Below are 16,739 nucleotides of genomic sequence, written 5' to 3'. Positions count from 1 at the left end.
TTAATATTTAATATTTCAAAATTAGCCAATAAAATTCACTAGACTATAAAAATATTTGTGGCTATTTTTAAAAAGATAGACAAATACACAGAAACCAAACTTGTTTGATGGTCACCAGGGATGAGAAGCATAAATAACTCTCTAGATGGGAGACACCTGTTCCCATGGTGATGGGGAGGCAAGATCAAGGGTGAGTGAGAAGAGCAGAAGCGAGCCAAAGTGAACGCCCAAACTGACCGAGGCGGACACCCAAACTTTGGTAGGTGCTATGCCATGCAGCACTAGAACGGGTGCCTGGTTATGTTGTTAGACGTGGTGTATATTTGAAAGGCATCTTGAAATACATGCATTTGCTTTTAGAGATACCTGTATGCATGCTCAGGTAGATACATATTTATTTAGGCTGCATATACAGCCACACATGTAACAAAGTACATGGATCCACAGTTAGGAGAGCTCTTAGAAGTGTCTGCAAACCATCTGTGGGGTCCGTGTAAAGCAGTGGTTCTCAACTTGTGGGTCGTGACCCCTTTGGGGTTCGAACGACCCTTTCACAAGGGTCACCCGATTCATCACAGTAGTAAAATGACCGTTAAAAAGTAGCAACGAAAATAATTTTGTGGTTGGGGGTCACCACACGAGGAACTGTCCTAAGGGTCGCAGCCTGAGGAAGGTTGAGAGCCCCTGCATAAAGGATTAGAAGGCTTGGGAGCAGAGTCCCAGAGAGCACTGCAGGTCGTCGGTTGGCATATAGTTCACCAGGATACCGTGCCACCTCCTAGTTTGGTGAGTTACATCTAGAGTGTTAAAAGCTTTTGAATGGTCACCTACGATACAACTATTGTTGTCAACTCCTATGGGGATAAAGAGACTGAAGAAGTGAAACATCCACAGGACTGACTCATCAGCCGCAGGAACCAGGGACCTTGGAAGAGCACTGGATGGTGCCTGGCAAGTGTCACGAGGGTGCACATTTGGATCCACTTGTTCAAAGGGAACCTAGTTTGCTTTGTAAACTTTAACTTAAAAAAAATTTTTTTAAGAGCAAGCTGTTCTACAGTAAACATTATATTTAATAATTGGATCACCTTGTAACCAATAATTTAATGATCCACCGTTGCCACCCCGTCCATTCTGACTTCTAAGGGAGCCTGTTTCGGGTGTAGAAGGGCGGCACCCTGTAAAAGCAGTAGTCTCATCTTTCTCTAGAAGAATAACTATTCCCATTCTTAAAAGCACTCCCAGGGAGGGCGCCTTCGGATTTCATGTTCACATCCTCCCATTCTGCTTCAGAGAAGCCACCGCCGGGAGAGCCCCAGGGAATGCAGGTCTGCAGTTGGCTGTGAACCAGCATCAACTCAAGGGCAACTGTGTTACTGTCACATCATTTGTTGTTTTGCGCCAGAGAAATTTCCACATGGTCGCACTATCTTATTGCCGTATAGTATTATGCAAATATGTTAGCAATATTACTATTATCATATAGTGACACTATATTATTGCCTCACTGGGTTTCCTGGGCTGTAATCTTTACAGGACTAGATCACCAGGCCTTTGTTCCGCTCATCCCTGCTAGTGGTTCCCATGAACTGCTGAGAGAGTGTTCCAACACTGCTCCCCCAAGTTGTCGCTAAGCACCCACCTACAAAGGGCATGTAGTTGCACGGTATGGGACCTGGCTCCATGGCTGTGTGATTGCTTCAGTTTGGGTGCTACAAGGATGTTGCCTACTCCTTTTGTGCTTCTTTACAACTAGAATCTGTGAAAAGAGCTGTTCTTGTTAGGTGACCTTAAATGGGTTCCGGCCCATTTTAACCCCAATGCACAGCAGAATGAAACACTACCCTGCCCTGCGCCATCCTCGGAACTGTTCCTAGGCTTGAGCCCATTGTTGCAGCTGCTATGTCAGTCCGTCTGCCTGAGGGCCAAGAGATCATTCTTGCTATTTCTCAGAGGAAAAGGTGTGCGTGCTTCATACATGGTTAACAGTGGAACATGACATAGTTCCTTAAAGAGCAGCAGGATTTCCCTGGAGGAACTCGGCCATGGTACCACCAGCATGAGTCAAGAAGAGCACTAGAAAGGGCGGAATGGTCATTCAATAGGCAAGACTTGGTTCCTAGCCAGCGACTTTTAATGACTTGTGGTTTTACCCTAAGCTACCTGTTCAATTTGGCTGCCCCTCCTCCCGTCCTACTTCTCTGAAGGAAACCCACACTCCAGCCAATAAAGCTTTGCTCTGCTGTGACCGTTGACCATCCCACCCACCTGTTACCCTTCGCTGGCTACCTGCCACCCTTCCTTTTCTGTTGTTACTCAGATGACAGCATGACACACGAGACAGTGGTTTTAGTACATGCTAAGCCCCTAAGTTTGGACCTTGTTTCTTGAAGTACAGATATGCCGTCTTAGTGACTTTTATTAGCAGCACCTGGCAGGGATATGTGCTAGCTGTGCCTGGTAGGAGGCTTGGTGGCATAGTGGTTAGCAGTTAAAGACTGCCAGCCACTCTGCAGGAGAAAGACAAGGCCTTCTACTCCCATGTAGAGTCGCAGTCTCAGAAACGCACAAGGGCAGTGCTGCTCTGTCCTGCCGGGTCACTACAAGTTGTGGATGTGCACAACTTGGTAGCATTGGATTTGTGGGTATGGGTGCCTGGTGGCAGCGTTGGGTGGGCATTGGGTTGGTTGCTAACTGCAAGGTCAACCCTTGGTGATTACCAACTGCCCCATGAGATGAAAATGAGGCTTTTACTTACTCAGTGACAGCCTCAGAAACCCCCAGGGGCAGCTGCTCCCTTCCCACAGGGCTACTCTGAGTTGGCACGGAATCGATGGCAGGGCCTTTGGTTTTGGTGGGAGGTGGGAGGGAGGGAGGCATTGACATGGAGGTGGGCTGTAGGGCGACCCAGCAGAAGCATCATCGGTGAGGTCCAATCTTCTGTTTTGGAATTCAGCAGATATTGAATGCGTTTTAGTTACTGTTTAGATTTTTTTAAACTGTACTCATTTATTGAGAGTTCAAAATTACTGATGCGAATGAGGGAATCCGTTACAAGCAGGAGAAAACAAAAGTTCTTGGGATTTTTTTATTTGTTTGAATTTTATATTCAAAGACCTTGCTGAGGGCAGGAGAAGGAGAGATGACCTGCCCTGGTTCCGTTTTCCCTCCAGAGCTAATATTGAAGTTCTGTTCTGTGGGGCTCCGGTTTTCAGAAGTGGGCTGTGGCTACTTGGAAAAGGAAGTCGGTATACAAATTTGAATGGGTGCTGTTAGTTTGCTGCACGGGGGAATCTGTGTGTAATAGCGCACTGCTCAGTGCAATTCCATCTTTTGATCTCTTCCATATGAGCCTGTTGTTGCAACTCCTGTGCCGTGTCCCAAACCCAGGAGGCTCAGCATCTGCCACAGTCACGGACGCTTAATGCTTGGTTGTGATCGCATGGGTTTTCACGATGACTTTTTATAAAGAGATAGCCATTCCTTTCTTCCTAGTTTGTCTTTGTCCGGAAGCTTTGCTGCAACCCGCCCACTATGGGTGGCCTTTGTGGTATTTGAGATACTGGAGGCAAAGGTTCCAGCATCATAGTAATCAATGTGCAAGCCCCCAAGGACAGCAAACTCACTGACGGTGGTAGAATGAGAAGTTAGCTACTATTAATTCACATTGGTTAATTGACTTAGTTGGCTCAGTGGCACCCAACATTAGGGGATTTATTTTACTTTATTTTTTTTAACATTAGGGTATTTAATATCATGGAGTTGCTTGAATAGGATGTTTGGAGATATGTATTTTTAAGATTTCCGCTGACAATTTTTCTTTGGATGATCCGCCCCCTTGACCACTTCTCACTTTTATTTTTTCAGGTTCGGACCCTGTTTGTCAGCGGTCTTCCTCTGGATATCAAACCTCGGGAGCTCTACCTGCTTTTCAGACCGTTTAAGGTACCTTAAGCTGTGTTTCAGAAATTGGAAAGAAAGAGAATATGTGTGTCCTGCGTGCTTCCTGGGGCTTTGGGGGGATGCATGGATGAACGGTTGGAGAAGCATCCCTTTTTAAAGGGTTCTTTAAAAATAATCGGTTCAGGGGTATTTACCAAGTCCATTCTGATGTGTAATCTCACAAAAGGGAGATTTAAACTACTCTTAGTCTTCCAGTGACTAGAGGGATCTCTTCTCTGACGAATGTGGACATGACACTAAGGCCAGCCGTGCACATTTCACGCAATACCCTTCCTCCTTATCTGCCTGCAGTCAGGAATGTGCATGTGAAACTCATCTAAATACGTGGGCTCACACACTGCGCCTCTCGAGCCATCTGCAGCTCTTTCTGTATGTGCAGGGGGCTTTGCATAAAGTTGAAAAAAATGATGTTATACAAATAACTAGTGATTTCATTTGCTTCTAAAAAACTATATTTATGCCTCTTGAATAACTTTTCAATTGTCGTGATGGACAGGATTGTGGCTTCCATCTTTGCCAGCCCCTGGTGTATATCATTTCTATCAGTCAGTCCTTACACCCAGAGGCGTTCTTATTACTGGAAATAGTGTGGATAGCATTCTTTAGCTACATAATAGGTTAAAAAGGTTTTCATAAATTCGCCTAATATAACCACCATTATTTTTGCCATCGGGAAAGAATCTGTCTCCATGTTTGAAACAATGTAGAAACAAAATTGTAAACAATATATCTTAGATTGAATCAGAGGGAGGTGTCTGGTGCTTAATGAAAGGCCAATGTCAACTGCTTGTCCCTGCGAACTCTAGAAGAAGAAAAAAATCTGAGATCCTTGTATTGATGAGATTGAACACTTGCATGAAGCTGAAATATCTGTGCTGCTATTGAGCGGCCTTGTGAGGGTTTGCTTTCGGCAATAAAAGGAGTAAGTCAGCTGAGCGTAGACAGACGGTGGACATGGAAGGTGTGAGCTCAGCGTGGCATTGGGAATTCATGGTCACGACAGGCACCCTGGGTGAAGCTGGACCCCACCCAGAGCAGGGAGAGGAAAGGGATCTAATTCCTTCAGGAGGAAGAGTAGCGTGGGCATCTCAAAGACCTGCTGGGGGAAGCTGATTGCAACAGGCAGTGATAAGCTAAAGTCTAGCGAAGGTACCAAGACGGTATGATGTCATAACGGTGACCAGGCAACGCTTGTCAGCCACCCCAAGTCAAAAAGGAGTCCCAAGGCCAACGCTGAGGACAACAGAGACTGAATACGGGATTCACCGAGAAGCAGGCAGGAGTGTGGAGCGAACACCAAGTTCAAAGACTTCCCTGCCGCTTTTACTGTCTTACCTTTCAAAGGACGGTGGCTTTTAAGCTAATTGATCGTCCTTAAAGGCAAAAACTAGTGCTTATATATTTGTATTTATAAGGAAAGGGATTCTGCAAGCAATCCCTTGACATGACTAACCTTATCTAATTCTTACTACACTCCTTTAAAATGGGTTGCCCGCTGTTTTTCAGAGAAGGAAACTGAAAGAACGTGTGTACAAAGTGTCGTGCGTGACCAAGCCAGGATTCAAACCCTGGCCCCCTGCTCTGTTGTCCCTGCTCTGAACCCCTAAGTCGCCCTGCGTCTCTGTGGTGTGAGCAGCGATGGCTCCCTAGTCTGTGTGCTTCCTGGAGTGCACGAGCATGGGTCCTTGGCCAGTGAAGCCCTTGGGATATTTAAACCTCCATGTTCCCGCCCCCTGGAAAAGAGGAGGAGGCAGGGCTGTGACTCGTACCTCTCTGGCCACAAGAGCCCAAACCCCCGGGGTGAAATGTTCACAGGAACTAGTTGGTAGCACCTTCTCGGCTCGGAAGATGGACGGGGAATGGATGCCAACAACCTCATTGCTAACACTAGCACCCTAAGATGTTAGCACAGCCACCTTCCTTTCATTGTGGTCCCTGGGGGCGGACCCCAGCTGCACATTTTAGGAACAAACAGACTTTATTGTCTTTCTCCTGAGGACCCAGCGTGGGTGGAAGGAGTGAGCAGAGGGAGTGCCACCATCTTGCTGGAAGATGACCCCACGGAGCGGAAACCCAGCTGGGGAGGTGGCAGTCCCCGGTTCAATGAGTGCACACTCAAAAAAAAATAGTTCAGCACCACTTCCTGCCCAGCCTCCCCTGGTGGCACTCTTGCGATGTTGCTGAATAGGTTCTGTGCAGTATATTTTTTAGCATTATTTCCTGGTACATTCGTAAGGAGCACTGGTGGGGTTGTGGGTTAAGTGGTAAATCAGCTAAACACAAGCTCAGTAGTTCAAACCCACCAGCCGTTGCTAGGGAGAAGGATGAGGTGATCTCTTGAACAGACTGACAGTTTAGGAAAGCCTGTCGTGTGGTTGCCTTGAGTCCCACTTGACTTCCAGCTACTCTGGGAGGAAGGTGTGGCCCTTTGCTTCCCTAAAGATTACAGCCGTGAGCTCTCTAAGGGACAGTTACTCTGTCCTTTAGCACTGCTATGAGTTGGAATTGACCGGAAACATTGATTTCGGTTTCTTGGTATGTTCTTGATGTTTTATTGTTGTTCCTTTTTGAGCAAATATATGACCAATCGTCACATGCTCTGACCCGCCCTTTGTTAATTATCAGTCCCTTTCTCCTAGCACAGTGGTTCTCCACCTTCCTCATGCCGTGACCCTTTCATACAGTTCCTCATGTTGTGGTGACCCCCAACCATAAAATTGTTTTTGTTGCTACTTCATAACTGTAATTTTACTGTTATGAATCATTGTGTAAATATCTGATATGCAGGCTATATTTTCATTGTTACAAATTGAACATCATTAAAGCATAGTGATCAGAAAAACAATATGTAATAGTATATTGTGAACTATTTATAGACAAATAAATCAAATTTTGTCGTGTAGCATGGGTAAACCGTCTTCATGCCGGATACTCGTATGTGGGCATATATGCAGGTGGGCGGACCTGCCTGGAGACGGAGAGAGGAGTGGTGTCTTGTGTTTTGCGATGGTCTGAGGCGACCCCTATGAAAGGGTTGTTCGACAACCCCCGCCCCCTAAGGGGTCGTGACCCACATGTTGAGAACCTCAGTCCTAGAGCTACAAAATCACCACTATTCTTATCTGTTGGAAGCAGTCATTGGTTTTCTGTCATTGCCTAACTTCATATGGGAAAGAAAACACATGCATGAATTTCGGGGCTTAAGGAGGCCTGGTGACCTCGTTCGGACGCCCTGGCAGCTGTGCGGGAGAGAGATACATAAGGCGTTCTGCTCCACAGAGCCAGGTCTGCCCTGTCCTGGGTCTAGCTCAGAGTCAGAGTCGACTCATGGCAGTGAGTCTTGGAAGAGTGTGGAAACCTAGGCGTCTGTGTCCACATATCAATGTACATACAAATGTATTTGCTTTCCAAATAAACGTCGTTTGTGAGAATTGGATATTAATGAAGGGATTCGCTTTATTTGAGTCGTGTGCCTAGTATTCACCGCCTAAACCTGGCTCTCCTTTCTTTTCAGGGCTATGAGGGCTCGCTTATAAAGCTCACGTCTAAGCAGGTAAGAATCACACTTGTGTGTACATCACACTTGTGTGTACATCAAGTCTGTGTCTTCTTTCTTCAGGACAGTGACTAAGGCCCGCTGCTCTCATCTATTCCGTAGGATTTGATTATTGTTATTGCTTTCAGAAGAGCTCAGTTAGGGATTAGCACAGGAAAGCCCGTCACTAAGCCGAGCCTCCAGCTAGGGGGATTGTCAGACGGGAAACACAGTGCCTCCGACTCGGAGCCAGGCTGAGAGATGAGGCTTGTATTGCTATCAGCTTGTACATTGAAGGGAAAAATCATTATCCTAGTTCACTTCGATTCTTGTTTCCCTGCCCTCTATTTCTTATATGGTCAATCCAGCAAGCTTCAGTGATCTCTGAGGATCCAGTGGTGAAGAGGCACGCTGTCTCGCAAACCTCTAAATCGACGGGCAGTCCCGAGTCTAGAGTAGCGCACAGACAGTGCTGAATGGCCGTGATAATCCGTGGCGCTGAGTTCCCAGGAGCTTTTTGCCAGTCGGATGCTTTCCTTCCCGTCTAATCTGACACTCAGTATTCTCAGCCCACGCGTTCCTCCCAATCGGAACTCTAGTGCATCCAGGAATGAGCTGTGTTGCAAGCAGCCTCCTGGACAGCAAGCCCTGCGCCTGCAGGGGATGATCGCCTCGGTTTAACCCAAGTCCTGTGGTTCACGCCTAGGGAAACCCTCCGGATCTGTTACGGCATCCCTGGGATTTGCGATAGAAATGTGGACCTTGCAATTCTGGTCATGCAGGGACAGCCCGCGGCGCTTTTAGTGTTGTACAGTGTTTCCCCTGCACGAACAGTGCACACAGAATGATTGATTCAGTCCTCTCTCCATCTTCAAGATGAAGAGACTGAAGCACAGTGAATTCCATGTAGGGAAGTAGATCCTCTCTGACCCGAATTAACCTCCATTTCTTCCTCCATTGCCGCTCACCTTCCAGCCCCTTCTAGATACTTTTCTAATGACCCTAAATCCCCAGCTCTGCCCATCTGGAACCACCCTCCCGATCCCTGTCTATCCATGTGCGCCATTGCACTAAGCCACTGAGTTGTGATTTTTCTGGAACAGTTGTTTGATGGCTGTCCGCTGCCTGTCGTCATATTCATCGGTTTGCTTCAGTACGGCATTCTCGCTGACCCAGACGACTAGACCGGCTGGCCCTGGGTGTTGGTTTTTCTTCTTATTTCCTTTTTTCTTTCTTCCTCAGCCTGTAGGTTTTGTCAGTTTTGACAGTCGCTCAGAAGCAGAAGCTGCAAAGAATGCTCTGAATGTAAGTACTACAATGACGTCACCTTTCTTTATGAAGTGGGAGGAAGACACAGACTCTCCCTGGACAGCAAATCAAATGGAGGGAATTTGCAGACTCAACCTAACAGGGAGGATTCGTCCGTTTAATGATCCCTCTGAAGAGCTCCTTCCTAGAATTTGTGATCAAATGTGCAAAGTATTAAACAACATCCCATGGTGATGTGCAGCCCTGCCAGTGTTCTCTAGAGTATGTGGGAAATTTGCCTGGCCATCATTTTCTTTACTTCGTGAGATTTCCTTCCTTCTGCGATGTGTGACTAGACTCCCTGCCCAAACCTCTCCCCCTAATTTTGAGAGATCAACATTTTACAGAAGATTTTCCCAATAGACGATGATAAATTGTAGTAGTCTGTAATTGAGTAGTGATAAACATAGGCATCTTGCAGGTTTTGTAGGCTGTTATTTGTGTTATTAATATTATTCCCCTTTGATTTGTTGGAAAATTGGACAAGTTACAGTGGAAAGGTTGCTTGTCAGGGGAAGCCAGCCCCTAACACATCATTACGGGTCCAGTAGGCACAATTGTAGTGATAATAAGCAAAGATCATAATAAAGTTATAGAGAGCATGAGATATAGAAGAGAAACACTGAAATAAATGGAGTCAGACATGATTCATGGTAGTATGCTCACCTCAGCCCCACTTGATGGTCCACGTGGAGGGAGAGAGAGAGATCTTTAATGCTAGCCCAGGCTTTTTATATTCTCTGGGGACATGCAAGCCCCCCAATTACAGGTGAGGACATACGTCACAGGAAGGGACTGTGCTTTAGGTCATACAGTAATGAGAGGGGGTGGTCTAGGGACATACACGCACTAGGAAGAGGAGGGATTGGAGGTATACATGTGACAAGATGGGCGGATCCTAGATTTAGGATGGCAGCTTAACTTTGACCTGTTCTCTGGGTCTCCATAGGATCCATTATCAGTAGGGTGTAAACCCCACCTACTGGAACCAAATAGATGACTGCAGGCTTCCATTGTCTTTAACAGCAGGGAGTGGGGCCCTCTGCAGTCTGGCATCCTCAGGGAGGATGCCTGTGAGCATCTGACCTCCCCCACAGTTGCTAAGCTGCAAGGAGATGGGAGGAAGCTGACTTGAGTTCTAGGTGCTGAGAACTGACTAGTCCTCAGGTGAAGGTCTGATAGAAGTCTCTTCTGTCCTGGTCCTTCAAGTAGCCACTTGAAGGACCGTTGTGTGGCCTTTTGGGAGGGTGACATGTTCGTGTTATGCAAAACCTGAGGTGCTGCCCCACCCCCAGCTGCTGCTCTCAGCTCTGGATGTTAAAGCAGTTGGAGAGAACGTACCTGGGAGCAGACTTGGCATGAGGAAATAAAGCCTTAATAGGGTCTGCTCAGGTAGCACAAAGGAGCCCTGGTGGCTTGGTGTTTATGAGTCAGTCTGCTACTGCCCAGGTTCATAGTTCGAAACCTCCATCTGCTCCTAATCCCGTAAAGAGTTACAGTCTAGGAAAGTGATGGGGCGCTTCTGCCCTGTCCTGTAGTGTCGCTGTGAATCTGTATTGACCCATGGCAGTTAGTTTGGTTTGAATAGGTCACCGAATCATTATCACAGTGACGTAATCCTGAAAGGATCTTGGTCTTGCAGAAAAAGAAATATTCACAATCTCAGGATATATAGATATATATATACATATGTGTGTGTGTGTGTGTGTGTGTGATGCTTATTGTAGGCTATTAAGGAAAAATGCCTAGGAATACCCTAGGGGTCAAGATGCTCTAAAGAGCTCAGTTTTTCTGAATTTAGATAAATGACCTCTGGTGAGAAAAAAAAAAACCCTGCCCCTCTCACACAGGGGCAAACCAGTAGTTTTTTTAAGCACCAGTGGTACATACTGTGTAATTGAATGTTTTGACATAGAAATTGGATTGTGACTTTTGCGTTAAACCCATTAGAGTTTTCTCAGTATAACCAATTTTTTTATTTAAAAAACAAAACAAAAACTATAATTTCTGAGTGGGCAGAATTTTCTTTGATTCTAGCTAGCTGGGGGGATTCTTGGTTCCTCAGACTTAGGTGACCTGAAGCTTTCACCACGTGCTTTCCACTTGTTCTCACAAAGGAGCCTTCACCTTTGGCCACGGAGGACGAGGCTGGTTCCCAGAGCCTGCTGGCCCGGCCTTATGTTCTCTCTTGTATGTACAAAGATGTCACCAACCCACTGTCTGCATGACTGTGACCTTTATAGTGACTTCATCTGAAGAAGGCAGCATTCCTGGCTTGCTTGATCTAACCCCCAACCCCCACCCCAATACACACATGCACCATAACTGAAGTTTATTCTATAATAAATTTACCGTGTTTCCCATGATTGCTTGTAACATATATAGCAAACATAATTTTTTTCTGGTGCCCAAGGGTCCTCATTGTAATTAATGAATCATATTGTAGTGAAAGGGTGACTAGGTGTTTGCCCCTACACCAGCTGGTTCCCACATCATCGCTTTCTACCCTTCAGGTCTGGTTTGAGGGTGTGTTAGTCATGGTAGACTAGAGAAACAAATTCATAGACACTCTTGTATATAAGAAAGAGGTGTATATATAAGAGCAATTAAATATTGAGAAAATGTCCCAACCCAGTCTAGATCAAGTCCATTAAGTCCAATATTAGCCCATATGTCTGATACCAGTCTATAAAGTCCTCTTGAGATTCATGAAATACATTCAATGATGCCGAATACAGGAGGATCACAAGCCAGTGGGTTGGAAGACTTGTAGATCCAGTGGTGTTATAAGCATCTCAGCACTGGCAGGGGTCTCTAGATGGCTTCTCCATCTCCAGAGGTCTAGTTGTATCATGGTAGGTTCACATAGACTTCTCCAGCACCCAGAGCGTAGTGCCATGTGTCTTGTCAGTAGAGTGTCTCTCAGGGAGTGACCAGAGAGAGTCTCCAAGGAAGTAACCAGAGAGAAAGTGTCTCCCAACTCCAAGGAGGAAATCCAACAGATCCCAGAATTCTCAGGGGAAGGCCATGTCCACACAGAGGCCGCATTTGCTATGACCTGAATGACAGACTAGATTCTACCTTATCACTCTTAATCCTCTTAAGTCCCAAATTGACACCAGATTATATAACTACCACAGAGGGGGTCTCCTTAATCTCAACTCTCTCTTTTCACTGGCCATGAGCCTGCCTTTAGTGGAATCCTGCCCCCTCATTATTGGTCATGTCTTAATAACCTGGACAGGCCCTCAAGCCCAACCAGTCAGTTTGGGTGGGTCTGACAGTAGTGATGTAGGAGCACTGGTTAAAGCATTTGTCCACTAAGCACAAGGTTGGCGATTCAAACCTATGAGCCACTCCAGGGGAGAAGATGTAGCGTACAACTTCCATTGTGTATATGGACATAGATATCCAATATTCCCGCTCCGCCGCCCCAAACAAAGAGCAGAACTGAACGCATTGGCCTTTTTTGCTTCACCCCAGTGACTTAGGGAGCTGCAAGTTGCACTGCTAACCACAAGGTCAGCAGTTCAAAACCACCAGCCAATCCTGTATATTCAGTGGCATTTCTAATTATATATGTGAGGGGTGTGGATGTGTATAAACATGCAGTAGGGATCTTTTCCTAATTTTATATGTAGAGGACCTGAAAAGCAGAGCAGGGAGGCATGTTATTCAGCAAGTGTGGGTGAGAGCTGTAAGTAGAAAGAAAGCAACTTTCCTGTAGCTCTCTGTGCACTTTGACAGAACCTCGTGTGCTTTGCTTGTCCGCGGGATTTTGCCGAATTTTCCCGGTGGTATTGTTAATTCATGACAGGTAGCCATTACCAAGCTTAGTAGGTGACCACTGAGTAGTTTCTTCTAGAGAGCAAGTGGGTCTTTCAGTGTTTAATCATGAAGAAGCTGACCTTTTACATGATCCAACATGGTAGATATCCTCTTGCCAGGATGTCTTTTCTAACTGAGGTAGAAATCTGATGGTCATTCCATTATAAATGCCCTCCTCTCATCCTTCGTGCAGGCTTCCCTTCTTCAATTCATTTAAAGAAAGAAGTTTCCCTCACACCAGACTTCCAGATGGCTAACAGACAGTCATCCAGGAGAAAAGGATGATAGCTGTCACCTTATACTGAGAGTGACAACCCAACAACAAACCTAGAGAACAACGACGTTGGGAGGGTGGGGCTGTGAACATCCTGGACAACCATTGTGAAAATCAGCATAGCCCTTCCCCAAGCAAATGGGAATAGAAAGTCCATACAGGCCAGCAATCTCTCTTCTGGGTTATATACCATAAAGAAGGAAGAGCCCCATCACAGACAGACATAAGCACTCTGGTGTTCGGGCCACCCAATGTTCACAATAACAAGACATTGGAAACATTCCAAAAACCCATCCGTAGAAAATGGTTACAGAAACTTGAGTGCATACGCACAGTGGTATACTACGCCTCACTAAAACCAGCGATGAGCCCAGGAAGCCCTCAAGCTGAGTGGACCCAGCGAACATTATGCTGAGTGAAGCTGGTCAATCACAAAAGGGCAAATACTGTAGGAGAGCTTGACTAAGGGTTTTTTTTTAAAAAATACAAAGACTTAGATAATAAAAGGAACTAACGCTGTAGGTTCCCAAGGGATGGGGCCAGAAGTGGGAAGGTGAAGATTAGCAGGTGTTGACTTCAATGAAGGGTAAGATCCCTAAGAGAGAAACATTGATAAGAGTTGGACCCTATACCATTATACCTGCCCTGCATTTTATTTTTGTTTGCTTTTTGTTGTTTCTTTTTAAGTTTTTAGAAATCAATATTTTTTTAATTAAATAAGGCTAAAGCTCAATATCCCTATAATTTCTTACATTTCAACATTACAAACCATTTTTAAAACAATCTGATTCCCTGGGTTATCTGCTCCCACTTCCATTAGTGTCCAAGTGGAGCGGTGCTGGCCTAGAGATTTCAAATGTGTGGGAAAAACGAAAGATAAGCCGATGCTTTGCTGTCAAGGTGAGGAATGGTTGGGTTTTGTAATCGTGTGGATTAGAGGAGCCAGGAATAACAAAGGAAAGGCTCTTTCAAGATTATTTTTGGCCAGATTGGGAGATTTTGCCATAAAAATTCTGCATCTTGACTATTTTGAGTAACCCTCTAATAAGAGTTCAGGGTTACTAGTTAATTTGGTTTGAGTGTGTTTTCTCAAAAAAATTTTTTTAAGGCTGAATGCAATGAACTTTAACAATAAAAGAAAGTCAGTGGAATTAAAGAATCAGTCATTCAGGGAAAAGATTTGTTTACTTCTACCAGGAACTGAAACAACCAGAAACTAAACTATAATAATAAGAAATAGTAATTTATTTTTAATAAATGGTTTTTATGGAGGCAATTCGATTTTAGACCATCAACCCTACACTCTGCAATGCACATCATTGCAGACCCCATCCACTCCTCACCTTGACAGCCAAACATGTAGGCTCGCTTCTGTTCTTCGTGCACCTTTGAAATTGCTGTACTAGCAAACCTCCATTTCACACTAATAGGAGTGCAAGCATATAGTCCACAGAATCAAATTGTTTAAAATTTTTGTTTGTAATTGGGGAATGTAAATAAATTCCGATTTGTCAAAATTTGGGGGTGCGGGATCAGGACAAGATACAGGTCAGGTCTACTGATCAGTGAGGGTGCTGAGGAGTTGTGGGGTAACACATCTCGGCATATTCCCAGCACACTCGTTCCCAGTCGTCATCACCCTGTTTGTAGCAGAATGCAACAGTGCCTGGTCCTGTGTCGGTCTGTCTCCCTGCGGGTCTTCCTCTTTTTCACTGACACATATGAAGGATGTGGTTTCTTGAGTGCGTATACGTATCTGTTTTTATCTGTTTGCTACCCAGTGCTCTGTTTTGATGTTCCCTATTTAAATAGTTGTTGTTCGGTAGCATCTTGTATACCATGGCGTTGATTCTAACTCTTAGTGACCCCCATTACAAATACAAACAAAAAGAAACGTCTGCCTTTGAGTCCTTTCAGCCTTCTGCTCACTTGGAGCAGACTAGATGGTTCCCCAGAGAGTTTCCAAGACTGTGAACCAGAATCTTCTTGTGCTTCCTTGAGGCAGCTGGTGGCTTTCAATCAACTACTTCTCTTTCATCAGCAACTCAACACTTAGCCCACTGAGCCAAGAGCATGAAACTGCCTCAAACTCTACTATTTCTACAAGTAGCTTGTCAGAATTTTTGTCCCATCAAGCCGTTGGTGGGCTTGATCGCCTGAACTCTTGGTTAGCAGCCCTCCTAGCACTTACTCATTGTGCTTCTATGGTCTGTTAGCTATTATTATAAATTATTGTGTCAGAAGTCTCATATAGTTAAACATGGTCCATTACAACTATTAACAACCACATCAGGAAGTAGGAAGGTACCCTGGTGTCATAGTAGGTTATGTGTTTGACTGCTGACCGCAATGTCAGTGCTTCAAAACCACCAGCCACTCGGCAGGAAAAAGAGGAGGCTTTCTACTCTCCTGAAAAGTTAGTCTTGGAAAAAATCCAAAGAGGTAATTCTTCCCTGCCCAAGAGAGTGGCTATGAGTCAGATTATGTCCAAGTTGCACTGAGAGCGTTGTGGGAAATCCCTGGTACCAAGATATGTCTACGATGACCAACCAACTGGAAGAGGCCCATATTTCTGCCCTTTGAAAAGAAAGGTGACCCAACAGAACATAGGGATTATTGAACAGGGTCACGTGCAGTCAAAAATGGCTGTAACCGTCCAGCACTGTCGGAAATCAAACTGCATTCAGAAGAGGAAGCAGGGTATCATTGATGATGTCAGGTGGATCTTGGCTAGTACCAGGAATATATTAGCTGTGTTTTCTCTCGTGGTAATTGTCAAGCAATGTGCTGTGCTCTTACAGACCAGTGTGTCCGCACTGATCGACACGTGGTTATCCACAGGTCCGGGAGTCGTTTGGACAGAACGGGGGTTGGGTGATTTAAAATCAGGAAGATGTACGTCAGCGTCATGCCCTTTCAGCACACTTACTTCCACCTAGACTGAGCAAAGAATCTGAAAAGCTGGATTATATGAAGAAGAAGGGGCATCAGGATTGGAAGAAGAGTTTAAGGACCTTGGATATGTAGGTGACACGACCTTGCTTGTTTCGAGTACAAAGCACTGGAAGCCCTTTCTGAAGCAGACTAAATATTGAGAAGATGAAGATGAGAGCCTTCGGTAAGCTTTACCGTTCTGAAAAAAGCCCAACTCACAGGGAGGAACATTTTGATAAGTGGAGAAAAGGCTGAATTTGTTTCCCTTTTTTAACCTATAATCAACACCCATAATTTGGGAAATTCGAGGACATATTGCAATGGGCCAATCTGCGGCCTGGAATATTCTTTTTATGTTAAAGCACAGGAATGTCGCTTTGAGGGTATTGTGCTTGACCCACGCCAATGGTATTTTTAATCACTCGTGTGCTGAACCCTTGGAGTAGGGAGCAATGGGAACAAATGGGTGCTTTTCAGTTTCTCTGTTTGGAAGCATTTGGAATTTTGAAATGCGTGAAGGGACAAACAAGCCTTTCTTGGAAGAAGTGCGGGCCGAATGGCCCGTGTGGTGTGTGGGGAGGAGGAGGAGAGTGTGCAGAACAGTGAAACGTATCCACTCTTGCCCCATCGTCGCAATTGTTCCTGTGCTTGAGCCAGTTGCTGCAGCCACTGTGTCCACGCGCCAGGCCAGCTCGTGAAGCGGCTTGGGCTGCTAACGGCAAGATTAGCAGTTCAAACCCGCTAGCAAACGTTGGGTGATATCCGGGCTAGCATGCACTCTGCTAATCATAGATTCGTGCCTACATTAAAATTGGATAGGTTTATGTTTTCTTTTTACTCTGCTTCTTCCTCTCAATCCATCCCCCAAATCTGTGGGTTCTTAATTAGTACTTTTTG

The 16,739-nt window shown here is 45.3% G+C and overlaps 1 protein-coding gene across 3 annotated transcripts in view; it reads left to right on the top strand.

Annotated features, from left to right (window-relative positions):
* The window catches only part of RBPMS (RNA binding protein, mRNA processing factor), a 184,932-nt gene that overhangs the window by 78,096 nt on the left and 90,097 nt on the right, over window positions 1-16,739 (top strand). For all 3 annotated transcript variants that reach the window (XM_075556728.1, XM_075556727.1, XM_075556726.1), the window contains exons 2-4: window positions 3,868-3,945; window positions 7,478-7,516; window positions 8,741-8,803. In XM_075556728.1, the coding sequence (XP_075412843.1) occupies window positions 3,868-3,945; window positions 7,478-7,516; window positions 8,741-8,803 (180 nt within the window). The remainder of the gene's footprint in view (window positions 1-3,867; window positions 3,946-7,477; window positions 7,517-8,740; window positions 8,804-16,739) is intronic.

This window comes from Tenrec ecaudatus, chromosome 8 (genome assembly GCF_050624435.1).
Source record: "Tenrec ecaudatus isolate mTenEca1 chromosome 8, mTenEca1.hap1, whole genome shotgun sequence".
NCBI lineage: Eukaryota > Metazoa > Chordata > Mammalia > Afrosoricida > Tenrecidae > Tenrec > Tenrec ecaudatus.
This window is presented reverse-complemented; position numbering and strand designations above follow the sequence as displayed.